Genomic DNA, 14358 nt, shown 5'->3' with positions numbered 1-14358 from the left:
TATGCTGTCAAAACACCCCAAATAACAGGACAGTTATTCATTGGATCCCTGTTTACACCAGAGGCTTTATCAGCTGTGTCGCTGTCCTGATAATAAAATGTTAACCAGTCTATAAGAACTCCACACATTTCAAAGAAAAATGTCAGGCCTGTTTTGAGCCATCTTATTGAGCAATAATAAAGCCAATAAAGCTTTTATTTTTGCCCTTCCCACCTCTCAGGTGCAACCACCTCTGATGCCCCACCCAGACTTCTGCTTGAAGTAAATGGGGTGGATGGAGTAGGAGGCAGGTAGGTTGGACCATCACAGATTTGTCAGTGTGGTTACTTTCATGATGGTACAAACTCCTGCCTGTCTTCAACTTCTTAAAAAACACAGAGTCCTCAGGGATATCCCACATAGAGTGAAAGGGCCAAAGGGGACCTGCCATGCTTTGATTCTTGTAGAGTAGCTTTGCATGACTGACAATTCCAAATAATCCATGTACAGTGGCTTGCAAAAGTATTCGGCCCCCTTGAACTTTTCCACATTTTGTCACATTACAGCCACAAACATGAATCAATTTTATTGGAATTCCACGTGAAAGACCAATACAAAGTGGTGTACACGTGAGAAGTGGAACGAAAATCATACATGACTCCAAACATTTTTTACAAATAAATAACTGCAAAGTGGGGTGTGCGTAATTATTCAGCCCCCTGAGTCAATACTTTGTAGAACCACCTTTTGCTGCAATTACAGCTGCCAGTCTTTTAGGGTATGTCTCTACCAGCTTTGCACATCTAGAGACTGAAATCCTTGCCCATTCTTCTTTGCAAAACAGCTCCAGCTCAGTCAGATTAGATGGACAGTGTTTGTGAACAGCAGTTTTCAGATCTTGAAAAGTGGATCTTCCCTTCACTGGAAGCCAACTTTCTTCTTATCGGTTTACCCCTTGTAAACAGAGGGTTTACACGGTGTGTCCTTCTGTCTTTCATGTCATACAAAATCAGGAGTGGGGAAAAATGAGTGCTTAGAGCAGTCTGAAATTTTGTCAAATGTAACAAAGGATATGCGACAATTAAATATTTTTGCTATACTTTACGCCTTTACCTTCGAATAACTTCCAAAAACTCTGAGAGTGAGCTTAGGCTTTCAGTCAGTTACCTCACCTGTCAAACTGACAGGTGAGAAGCGATACAAGTCAGTGAAGCTCGCTTTTGTCTTATAACAGTTTAGGGCAGCGGTCCCCAACCCCTGGGCCATGGACCGGTACTGGCCCGTGAGTCGTTTGGTACCGGGCCGTGAAATTTATGATTTTCAGTTTTTATCGTTTTTTTTATCGTTATTTTTTTTATTGTTAACTCTGTTTCCCTGGATCTTTTCCCTTGTGTTATGAATAAATCTTCTTTTTAAATAAAACCGGTACTGGTTTTATTTTGTTGTTTTTATCCGTGACTCCTTAAAGGCTGGTCCGTGAAAATATTGTCAGACATAAACCGGTCCGTGGCACAAAAAAGAGGTTGGGGTCCCCTGGTTTAGGGTATCCTGAAGTTTTCTGTTGGCAATCGCTGCTGCTAGCCTCTGTTGGCCTCTGTTAGCCTCTGTTAGTTGCTGTTAGCAAGTATTAGTGAAACTTACTTTGAAGTAGGTCTTGTTTACTTTGGACACTTGTTGAGCAAACTTTCACAAGATGTGATAATGTAATCAAACTGTTTATTTGAGGGAAAGTGAAATATTTTATTTTTTAGGACATGAGCCTAACATTAGTTGGCACAACTATAGCTTATAACTAGCTGTTGGTTTTGGGGGTTTCTTTTGCTTCTTTCTTTTTTTTTTTTTTTGTCAGTTGTGCAGAGATGGGGAGACATGAGGGTCACATGTTTAATCTGCTGATAAATAATGGCAACATCGATAATATATTTGTGGCTGATCGCCAGCCATGTACATACAACGTGATCAGGTGGAACGGCGATGTCAATCTTGACCTGCTCCTACAGGATGAATTGTTAATGGATTAATTCGAAGTTCATGAGAATGCATTAACTACACAATAATCAGTGTATATTTATAAGTAGAATATTCTTTATTTCTGTTTATAAACTCAAAAACTTTATTGACTGTGAGCTTAATATGAGCAAGAGAACTATAACAGCATATATATGACAGAAAATAAGTAAAGCATAATAGGTCCTTTTGAAAGAGAACCAAGGGAGTGGAATTAGCCAGAATCGTCTCTAAATGCCTTTGTCATTCTCCCATAACTCCCTGTCATTTGTCATGTCCCTCTTTCTGTCTTGCTGTCCCCTCGTACCCTTCCTCCTCAAAATCTCCATGTCTGTCTTTTCTCTCGTCCTTTCTTTCCACCTCCTCATCTTTCCATCTCCCTGCCTGCCTCCTTCATTCTCTTGTTCCTCTTGTTTTTCTTTTTCTTGTATTCGCTTTCAACAGAGGACGAATCTGGAGCTTCTGCTGTGTATTCAGTAGGCGCACACACACACTCGTACACACTAATGGGAAACAGATTGCCGGGCCTGTGAAGTGGAAGAAGATTGATTACCTGTATCTAGTTACTGAACACACACATGCGTGTGCGTGCAGTGAGGGTGGCGGAGGGCGCACGCTGGGTCGGTGTATTGAACCATCACAAGGGGAACGAAAATAGACTGTTATGGGCTGCTGTGTCACCCTGTCTGGACCCTGTGTGTGTGTGTTGTCTGCCGAATAATGCACCACAGTTCACTGCCATCAGACACCATTATTTCTGGCTGGCCGACTGTCTGCCAAAAAGTGATCTATAGTAGGGATGCCCCAGTCAGGTTTTAGCTTCTATCCTGATCCGAGTCATTTGTTACGGAGTATTTTTCTGTGTGCCAATTTGATTCTTTTGTTATTTTGAGTATTATCAGGATTGTTTTCCAATACTGAACTAAATACCAAATGAATACTTAAAAAAAAAAAAAAAAAAAAAAAAAGATTAGTAAAATGTTATAGAGGTAACTTTTCCTCCTCATCTTTGAGTTAAAAGGAAAAATTGAGCAAACTTTTGATACTCAGTCTCTCTAGACTTAATTCGATGGGCACATTTTGTGAAGTTTGAAGTTGAAGTTTGAAGCCTGCCAGCTTTTCTTAACCAAAACCAAATAAAAATAAACACGTTTAACATGGTTTTAGTGAGGTTTGGAGGTCCTTTTGAACAGAGTTGTATTAGCTGTTTCATCATTTCAGTAGCCTTTAAAACAATTTCGTTCAATATTAAAATCATGTCCCCTGAGCACAGCTCTCTGTGACTGTGGGGAGGAAGAAGTCGCCCTGCAACGGGAAAAAAAAAGAAAAAAAAGAAAACGTGACCTGTTAAGAGGGGAGGGGGTAGAGAAGAAACTGTTACTGAAAGCCTGTAGAGATGTTTTGTATGATATCCTACACTTATATCTGGTAGAACTAGAGACTACGAGACTGACTAGTCATCACTGGTGTCGGCATACTGTCAGCTCCGGATTCTTGGCTAGCTTTGTGTTAGCATGCTAACACAGAGCATGCTATCTGTGCAGGTGCTTGCGAAGAGCCGAAGTTGTGTTACCAGTGTAATGCAGCTGTTTGCATCCAGGATGCAAGTAGGATGCATGGCAAGCTGCCATGCTTGCCCATAGTTTGGTAAAACAGTCACAGGGAGGTTTTTCAATTGGGGAATACAGATTCTCCCCTGGCACTGGTGGCTTCTTTGGGGTCACTGAGCAATTGGTTTCCAATCAACCTCCAGCTACCACTCTCCAGACGGTTGGGGAGTGAATATTTTTAGCGGTTGCCAGATTGTTGCAGACTGGTCTCTAGTAACTGGGGCCTTGTTCACTTGACCCTACACTGTCACCTTTTACAAACCTTATTAGCTGCATAACCAGGGGATCATTCAGGCAATCAAGCAATCAGTCTGTTAACAATGTCTCCGTTAGCTCCTTTTTAAATACTCCCTATGAGAGTACTTCATTCAGAGTTTTTTAAAGATTTCTTGGATCCCACAAACACATTTTTCAAAGGATAACGAGCAATCTTGGAAACAATTTTACATTTATTGTTAACAGCATTACTTTTGCATTTTCAGTGATTGTTTTTTTGTTTTTTTTGGTAGATACAACCATGTTTTCCAAACATGCTCCGTCACTTTGATTTCTCCCACAAAAAATGTAACCAATGTAGATTTTTCACACATGTCGCTCAGCCCCCCACAACAAACAACCCGTCGAAACCACTTGTCACCAAGCGCATCACAGCATCTTTGCTCTTTCACTTGCAATTTTTCTCAGTTTGCCGACTTGTGTTGCAAATGCACTCAGAGACATCAACTCACCTCAGCCACATATTAAAGTCAAGACTGCCCTCCTGGCGTTTCCACAGAGTAATTTCCGATCATTTAAAAAGTATTTAAAGTGATTTTACTCTAAACCATTATAGTGTGACTGATCCCAAAATGCTGTGCTGCCTTCTTTTTGTACACTTTTTATTTTTTTCTCACTCCAATGCCATCATCTATTCCAAACCTGTCTTCCTCTTCACCACCTTTCCCATTTCTCTTTCCTTTTCTTCCCGACTCCTACTGTTCGTTTTCCATCTGCTCCACTCCCCATGCCTCCCATGTTTCCCTCCTGTAACGGCGTCCCAGTTTCTCATGGCTTTTTTGCGCCGCAGATGACGCACATTCCCACACTTGTGCTTCAAGCGCCGCACCGAATTCCGTCCCCAAAGAAAAAAACACAACAAAAGACGGGGTTAAAAAGGCTTCCCGGTTAAGAGTGAATGGTCGGGTGAGTGTGTATACAGTAATGTTAGCGGGCATGGATGCACCTGCTGAAGAATGCCAGACCCCGACTCGACCGCCGCGCCGAGTTACTTTGACGCAGGTGCTGACGTCACTGAAACCCTCTTCTCTTTTCCCCGCCATTCACAGGTTGCCGTCTTTTGTGGTTGAGCTATGTTAAGTTGTACATTTCTGAGCATTTGAACAATTACAAAGAAATGACTCGCAGACGCAACAGGACTCTTCACTCTGTGGTTCTCGCCATCTTGAGTTTCTCCATCCTGTTGTTCTTTCAGCATTTTGATTTAATTCAATGTAAAGTAATTAGAGAAAACACTCAGAACTCGGCACATTCCTCAGCGTTAGGCCTAAGCTCCTCCTGCAGCCGAACGACACTTTCCTCTGACTTTGTTTGTTCTTATTGTCCTCCGTGACTCACTTGTCTTCTGTGTGTGTGTGTTTGTGTGTGTGTGTGTTTGTGTTTGTGTTTGGGTGTGTGTTTGGACATTAGATCAAAGATGGCATTGTGTTCATACACAAGCATCTCTGATATTGTGCTCTTCTGGGTTTGTGCCTATCTGCCCTCGTGTCCGCAACAGTTTTTCTCATTAACCTTGCATTAACAGCCCAAAAAGAAGCATTTTGATGTGTCTGACGTCTTTATTGACGTTCCATTCGACACATTTAAGTGCGCAAGGCAGCCTACGTGCTGGCGCCAGTGATCAAGGAAGGCGCTTGCATAGGTTTTTCAAAAGTAGCCCGATGCGGATTTGGGTGTGGATGGAAAGGCGCGCTGACCTCATTTCTGAGGGTTTTCCCACAGAAAAATGTTGGCGGCCATGCTGCGGCCGAGGACCGACTGGAGGAGGATTTCGAAGAAAGGCGAATGGCGGTGATGTTAAAGAGTTCAAAACGCACATCAGGCCCATGTAGACAGAAATGACTAAAGACTTCAGATCAGTTTTATTTGTATGTAGAAGTGCAAGATGATGATCTCTTACCAGCGAGGTCCTGACAAAGACTTGGCCACCTCTGGAGTGACCGCGGCTCTGTTTTCACTCTGTTATGGATACCAGCTTCCATTAATTTCTAACTAAAACTTCCTGTTTTTTAGTATTTTTATTTTTAGAGCTCATCATCGAGCACTGCCGCACAGGGAGATGAATGTATCACTTCCCACAGTAATCCCCGAACAGCGATGTAGACGCAGGACACAATTAGCATCAGACATTACATTACACATGGCATTGTTTGGTGGGGGAATCTTTCCAGGTAGACTTTTCCATTTCCTGCTCTGTTTTACCCCACCTTCTTTTAAATGACCACGTTTTTGAGAAACTTAAATGACAGGATGAGTTGGACATTAACCAAATGCAGCTGTATATGGTACACACGTGTGTGTTTGTGTTGCACTGACAAAAGAAGTAATGTGATCCTCACAGGACATTTTATTAGGTATAGTTTTCGAGTTGTGCGTTCGGAGCTGCCTTTATTCTTCGTGGCAGAGGTTCAAGAAGATGCTGGAAAGATTCCACAGAGATTTTGGTTTATACAGACGTGATAGCATCATGCTGCACATCCTTAATGTGAATCTCCTGATCCACCACATTGCAAAGGTTCGCTGTTGAATTGAGATCTGGTGACCGTGGAGCCATTTTGAATTTTGACACATTGTTTAAGATGATCTGAGCTTTGTAACATGGTGTGTAGGCTATGTCAAATAGCTAGATGCAGCTTCAAGGTTTGATGTGTTGCGCTTTCAGAGATGCTCTTCTGCATTTGGTTGTCTTGAGAGCTTATTTGAGTTACTTTTGCCTTCCTGTCAGCGCAGAAGAATCTGGCCATTCTCCTCTGTATCAACAAAGCATTTTTGCAGAGAGATCTGCTGACCACTGCGTATTTTCTATATCAGTTTTGTATCCCTTATTACCTGTAACAAGGAGGTTATTTTTTGGTAGTTTGTGCATGATTTAAAGAAAACAAAGAAAATAAAATGAATACATGCAAAATGAAATATTATTTGATTAGAAGGAAATACTGCTCAGAGAATGAGCTGCCTCAGTGGAGATTTGTGCTTTCGGAGTCCTTCCCATTTTATTTTTCGGACAGTTTTGGTCCTCCAAATTTTTATTTTTTTTGGTAAGCTTGAGTTTAAGGAACAGTAACGCCTTAGCTGAATTGAAGGCGTTGTCGAGCAAAAGCACAGGTCAGACATGTAATCTGTCCCTGTCTGCACTTTTATGTCTCGAGCACTAATTTTACATGCTTTGTTTTCATCGACTCCTCATCCTTCCTGTCCTTCCCTTCCTGGCCTGGTATTTTCCCCCCTGTGTATTCTTAGGCTGCTTTGGTAAATCACTTTTATTGGCCATTTCCAATGCGACGAGGAGCGGCTCAAAAGGTCTAAACCGGTGACCTCACAACACCGTCCACAATTTCTGACGTTTTCCCGAAATTGTCCTAAAACGAGGGGGGTACTATGAGCAATAACTTAAGCATTTATTGCTCACATGCTGAGTTGGATTAACACCATTTCCCCATTAGTGTCTGAAAGCAGTTGGTGTTTTTTGAATTTTTCCTGGGTTTGTTTTCTGCTCCGTCCCCTATAAAAGTTCTTGCACGTGAGGAGTCTGATTGCAGACAGAGTATGAGTGTTATCAGACAACATCTGGTTTTGGTGTCAGAGCGTGAAAATCAAAGAGCTTCCATTGTTTTGCTCTGAAGTTGCGCCAGCGCCTAAATGCAAATACTCGTCTGTTGGACTTAAAAGAGATTCTGGGAAATGTAGGAAGTAACTGAAATGAACCAAACAATGCATGTTTAAAATAATCCGTTGACCCTCTGTGGAGTTCTCATGTGCTTTTCTGTTTTGTTCTCCAGGCCCAGCTACAGCGCTCGCTGGACAGCTCCGTTTCACCTCAGCCGAGGGTCCTACTCGGCCGGCGCGGCAGAAAGGGGGCGCCGGCGGCAATTCGGGCTGGAATGGGTGTCAACTCGCTGTCAGAACACGACACGGGAATTCTGGATGTGGAGGATGAAGAGGAGGAAGATGAAGTGAGAAAACTGCAAACAAACACACACACACACACACAAAAACAAGGCAACACGCAGCCTCCCGATTATCTGGTTTCACCTTATTTGATGAAACAAACATCTCTGCACTGGTAAGTTTGTACATCCAGTGCATCCCATTCATCTCAGATTGGTCCTTGGCAGTATCGTCTCTGATGTCGCCCCCATGGCGGGGTACATGAGTCGCCTGGGCAGCTCAGACTTGTTTCCAAGTGGGCTGACATTCATTTTTATAACCCCTTAAACAGTCAGATAATTGTTGCCAATCCTGACTGTGGGTTTCCCGTAAGATTGGCAGGCTGGACCAGTTTCCTTTGAAGTCTGATTATCCTTCAGTGTGGCCTCAGTTTTACTTGCTTCCTGCTGCGTTTTCTTTGTTGTTAGTCAGTTTTTAGTCTTTCTGTCCTTTCATCTCTTCCATGTGTCCTCTTCTCGCCTAAGGCTTATGCTGCTTTTTCTACATGACTCTTTCTCTCTTTTTTTTCATCATCTTCTTTTTTTCCCATTCATTTCCTTTTCCTTGCACATTGACTGTGAATGTTTCTTCAGTCCCAGTAGTCTGAAGTAATTAGGTCCGGCCCAGGTGACATTTCTGATGTTTCCGGAGAGCGAACATTCATCCCACTTCAGCAAGTAGCCCACATAAACCACCTTATACTGGGCGCGCGTTCAACTACCGCTCGAAACATTGTACGAAGGTATGCAACACATTCAAAAGACTGTTCCCATTGGCTGGAGCAGATTCTAGTCTTTGAAAGTCAAAGGAGCACAAATCAAACGGCTGAGGATAAAAAATTTATTTAAAAAAAAAAAAACTTGCTGAAAGATCAGAAAGTAATGACTGGGCTTTCTGCCAGTGGGCAAACCAACAAATAAATAATAAGAGCCAACATTTACTGTGAAAATGCAGCTGGATGTTTCGTGGTCCGCTTGTTAAGTCTAATGCCTTTAGAGATTTCCGAATACAAATGCTTCTTTATTTCCTAAAGGCAAACAAACACTGAGGGATCACTTGAGAGTTAAAATAGTTCAAATTCTTTGATCTCCAATAAGATGATCAGTGTGGTGCTTCTCCCCGGTTTTGCAATTACGTGTAACTTCCGGGCGTATTTACAAGGTTGAGGAGAGTTAGACGTCTGAAAGCTCATCCACAACATGAGGTCAGTCATTAAAAGGTTGCTGCGTGGTTTGGAAGTTGTGATCTTAAGCTTAATGTCGACACTGAAGTCTTGTTTGGCCTGAGAGTGATTGTTTTCTAGAGTGTTCTGATATTTGAAATATTTGGCGCTGTGTGTACAACAGTAATTTTTATAAGCATAACGAGTTTCTACACCTCAGTACAGTGAAACTTTAATGTCCCCATGGCAGCTTGTTTTGTAGAAGTCAAACATAATAAATACATACAGACAGTGTTGTGCAAAAGTCTTTGGCCATGCCTCATTTCTTCTTATGTTGTTTCCAAGGATCCAGAGATGCTTGTAAGTTTTTAAAGTCTTGAGCAATAATCCTTCAGTGCTTTGGCTTTGGCTTTTTTCAGTCATTTTCAGTCCAGTCCTTGTACCTGACAACTTTCAGCGGAATGTGCTTTTTGCTTGTTGAACCACAAATGACAACTTAGCAAAATTAAACTGTATCTTTAGGCACTTTGTTCCTAGCAGCCTGGAGTAAAAACAAATCAGTTGTTCCCATTTTTTTTTTAGTTGAAGCTACAAAAATGCCAAAGATAACAGTCTGACAGGCACAGTATTTTTGGACCAACAAGGTGATTCCCAAAGAGCAATTAGCTAAAAACTTGGCATATGTCAACATGGCATGCAGTGTGTCCTAAAACAATGTAAGGAAACTGGACAAATGGAGGAGAAAAGAAATATTCGTACTAAGAAATGTCTTCAGCAGATGAACAGTATCTGGAAGTCATGTCCTTAAGAAACAGGAAAAAATCCAGCAAAGACCTGACACAGGACCTGAGGGATCCATCTGGCCCTTCGTTGATCCGTCTGCTGGTCCCTGAAACCTCATTAGGAATGGTCTCAGCAGTAGGGTGGCTGTCAAGAAGAATTCTTAAGGAAGTGGAACAGGGAAAAAAGACTGAGGTTTGCCAAATTGCATAAGAACTGGACCGAAAATCAGGGACAGCAGGTCTGATTGAGTGATCAATTCAAATTTGAAGTTTTTGGTTCAAATCCCCATTGATATATTTGAATGAGATCAAAGTCACAACAGTGAAAATCTACAGTGATCTGTAAAACACGGCGGAAGTGCTGTCATGGTTTTGTTCTGTATTTCAGACAGTGGTGTTTGAAGTCTTGTCAAAATTTATGTATTATGAACACAGAACAGTATCATCAGATTTTGATCCACCAGAATACCATCTGGAAAATATTTGATTGGGAACAGCTTTGTTTTTCAGCATGACAGTGATCACAAATACACTGCTGCTTCAGTAAAAGCATACCTGGATAGAAAAACACACAGTGGAACACCATCACTCATGGATTGGCCTCCCCGGAGCCCAGACCTCAACAGTACTGAAGCATTTTGGGCATTTATTTAAAGGCAGAAACATCTGAAGAAGCGCTTTGATTGTCCTTCAAGAAGCCTGGAGAACTATTCCTGAAGACTGCTTGAAGAAATTATAACTGTGTTCAGATTGTGCTGATGAATAAAGGTGACCATACCAAATTGACTTTCAAGTTCGTTACAATTGGATAAACCCTGTTTTTGGCTTGTATGGCATTTATGTTTGTACCCATTTCAATAAATCACTGTAAGTAGTTCCCATATTCCTATCAAAAAAAAAAAAAAGAACTGGGGAATTGCTTAAGACTTCTGCACAGATACAATACATGGACACTTACTGTATGTTGTATAAAATTGACTATTAGATCCTGTCCTGTCAGCATGAACTGAGAGGGGAAAAATGTGTTTAAAGAGCAACAGTGGATAGAAAAAATGAATATCTGAATCTATTCCTACATTTGGGAAAACCAAATCTTCTCTTTGATGGAAGCATCTGGAATTCTGGAATGTAAAAGATGAAGAGGGTCCAAATGATGGAGGGTGATCTTTCAAGGGCCTACGCTTCATACAGTTGCTGAAGCTCACTAAAGGTGGAGCCGGTGATCTTACAGCATACCTTGATACAGGACTAGTGCCACTAACAAGCTTTTTTTGCAGGAGTTCGTGTCTGTTTAGATAACAGGTGACACCGCTGCGTCTTTTAAAAAGGCGAGAGCCTCGGTAACAATTTAGTTGTTACATGATATTTAACAAGAAGATAAAAAAAGCCTGTTTAGAAAAGCAAAGTGAAAAGGGAGTGTATCAGCTGAAGGCTTCTTAAATCTGGTGAGGAAATAAGAAAGAAGCCTCTAATAAACTCCTGCTAACTGCTGAAGCTCCTGTAAATAAAAGTTCTGGACAGGCTGCCGAGGAAGGAGCACACCAACGCTGTCAGTGAACATTTGTGACTGTGTCGCCAATATTAAACATGCTCTAAATAAACATCTTAATGCTGACAGCTGGCAGCGACTCCTTTAAGAATTAAGAATAGTCTACACACATACACACACTGATCATGACTTTATCATCTGAATGTAAACGGTGACCGAGCCCAGCTGGAGCAGACCCGGTCCGACTGGACTCGGTCAGTCAGCGCGCCCAAATTGCATCTGTAATTGTCCCGACAGTCATTAAGTGCGCGTCCAGCTTCAGACACTTGAAACAGTCTCCTCATAGGAGCGGGTCTCGCCACCTGGCAGCCATCTTGGCAACATCTCCAGGCGCTTATTTCAGGTTAATAAGAACAGGCAACCTATTTATGTGAAGAGGAAGCGAAACATAACTGCGTTTTTGAATCGAAGCAGCAGTCAGATCTGATTTAAAAAAAAAAAAAAAACCAAAAAAAACCCTCCTTTTAAAAGTTTGATGACTTTGCCCTAAAATAAGGGCTGAAAAGCTTTTTTATATTTCTGCCACACGTACACAGTTTCATAACATCGCAGCTCCATAACAGGCTAAATTCCGTCTCCAGCTTATCCTCCCACCCGAGCACGGAACAAATGACATGTTAATTCACAGGGAGGGCACTCCTTATAAAATTAGGCAAATCTGACAAAGTTCCCATCTGGCTGCCTCAGAATCACCTGATTTTCGTGTATAACAGCTTAAGTGTTTTTAATGAAGCCGTGCAGTATATTACTGTCAGACTATGAAATTGTTCCGTGCACCAAATTAGATAGGGGTGGATTGAAATAGGACGTCTTTTACTTCTAATTTTTTTCCTGCATTTTCAGCATAAATGACAGCCGCATGAAATTTTCAGAGGTAAAAAACTTATTTAAAACTGCAACCACATGCAGTTCAAGTAAAAGTCTTACAAAAGCCAAAATTTCTTTTGAGATTTTTTTTCTTCTATCTGTGACTGACTTTGAGCATTAAAGTAATGAGATATATATCTGAGGCATATCATAGTTTAGAGTTTTATTCCACCAGTTTAATATCTGTGATTCAGAGTAACAGAAACAGGTGTTGGATATTTTATTCTTATTTTTTTTTTATTACTATACAAAAAGAACAAAACAAAAATTGGGTGGGACTCACCGACTGGAGATTTGTGCTTCAGGGGGAAATCTATGCTGTAGCTACGCCATGATCTGACATGCATTGCCCCAGAAATGTAACTACACATCAGGTCGATGCAGCCCGCCACTATTTTGAGTAGCCTGTTCAGTACCATTGATTACAGCTGTGCATTTCCACCTACTTTTTCAACAGTTTTTGAAATAATCTTCAATAGAACAACAGCTACCATCTTAATATAAGGAACCATAACATCAATGTAAGGACAGCAAATTCTTGGTGGGCGATTTCTGAAACTACTAAAATGTATAACGAAGTGGAAAAACTTCAGGAACAAATATGTTTGCTGCTGGAAAAACATATGAACACAACAAAGAAGGAAAGAGGAAAAAACGTCTCAGTATTCCATTTCTTTCTGTCGGCTGGGACATGTAAAGGTGTGTGTGGGTTTATTTTTTGGTTTTTTTCCTTCGCACCTTGGTCTGTTTAAACAGGGGTGGGGAACTCCAGGTCAGTGTCCTGAAGGTTTTAAATGTGTCCTTGACCCAACACAGCTGATTCAAATGGCTAAATTACCTCCTCAACATGTCTTGAAGTTCTCCAGAGGCCTGGTAATGAACTAATCATTTGATTCAGGTGTGTTGACCCAGGGTGTTATCTAAAACCTGCAGGGCAGGCCCTTGAGGCCTGAAGTTCCCCACTCCTGGTTTAAACTAAACTGTGGTTCATTCTCCCCTTTGGTGCAGTTCACTTGTGCCGATTTGAATCTTACTCTGAAACAACCACACCGAGACCCTTTGGAGGAAGTAGTCTCGGTACGGTTCCAAATTAACTCCAGTGCTGTTCATTTATGGTGTGAATGTGATCCAGCCATGAGCCGAACAAACGACCCAGTGTACTACACTACCAAGTCTGAGGGAGGAGAAAAATAAAAGGGTCTGTACAGGCTAGCAGCTAGCTGTGAAATTTATGTTCTCCAAAAGTCCAGAACACAGCACCTTCCTTCTGTATTTACTTTTGTTGGTCCGGTCCAGGCACATCTGCACAATAAGCAGGCTGAGCATTCTCACGTTGTTTGCAGTGACGCATTTTGGTTCGCTTAAAGTTCACTTGGATTTTTCTGTGTGTGAAAAGAAACCAAAGCACGGGAAAGGCTACAGGTTTACAAACCCATCAAATGATTCAGATCAGAGTAAATGAGCTGTGAAGGTGTGAAGATGCCCTTATAGGAATGGTGGGAACACACCTTCATTTTTGAGCTACAAACATTGAGAACTGCTGACTTCCTCATGTTGTCCACATATCGTCTTACAAAAGAAACTACCGGCACACAGTTGAGTTTGGAGAAAAACGTTCTAATACTTTGAACTTTTGGAAATCGTGTCAGGGCAGCAAAGCGGGCACAAAGCATTTTGACACTGAACTCTTCAAGTCATCCCTCGCGGGATCAGAGTTCCTTTTGGAGCCTTTTGTTGTTCTTGCTCAGGGAAAATAAAGTACAATGAGGTTAAGGAGAGAATAGAGCTGAACTTGTCACCCCTGTGCTGCCATTCTGTTTTAAGGTCCCTGTCGTCCCCTTGGCTTTATTTATGTCCTGTAAACTTGACTCAACCTTCTTCACAGGAAGACCTTGGCTCGAACAAAGACCTGACCCCGTGGCCGTCAGGGTTACGACCGTGTTGGCGCCGCTGGCTGCAGCGATGCCAACCATCAGCGTCACGTCTCCTCACGCCAACCCTGCCTCTGCATTACTTCTTCTACTTCCCTTCATTTACAGCCGTCCCCCATGTTTGTTTCTCACTCCTTTACCTTATTTTCTCATTCTTTCTTCTTTTGGCTTTTTTCTCACCTTTATGTTTTTCATCTGCTTCCACTGGTTCCATTCATCCTCTTTTTCTTTCCACCTATGCCTTTTGAGTCGTTTTTGGTTGTCTTTC

General features: G+C 41.8%; 1 protein-coding gene across 1 annotated transcript in view; it reads left to right on the top strand.

Annotated features, from left to right (window-relative positions):
• Window positions 1-14358, top strand: part of exoc6b (exocyst complex component 6B) — a 131288-nt gene that overhangs the window by 23470 nt on the left and 93460 nt on the right. Inside the window, exon 7 of the mRNA XM_031734737.2 lies at window positions 7652-7825. Coding sequence (XP_031590597.1) covers window positions 7652-7825 — 174 coding nt within the window. The remainder of the gene's footprint in view (window positions 1-7651; window positions 7826-14358) is intronic.

The sequence above is a fragment of the Oreochromis aureus genome, linkage group 3 (assembly GCF_013358895.1).
Source record: "Oreochromis aureus strain Israel breed Guangdong linkage group 3, ZZ_aureus, whole genome shotgun sequence".
Taxonomy (NCBI): Eukaryota; Metazoa; Chordata; class Actinopteri; order Cichliformes; family Cichlidae; genus Oreochromis; species Oreochromis aureus.
Note: the sequence above shows the minus strand (reverse complement) of the source record. Positions and strands in the feature narration are given on the sequence as shown.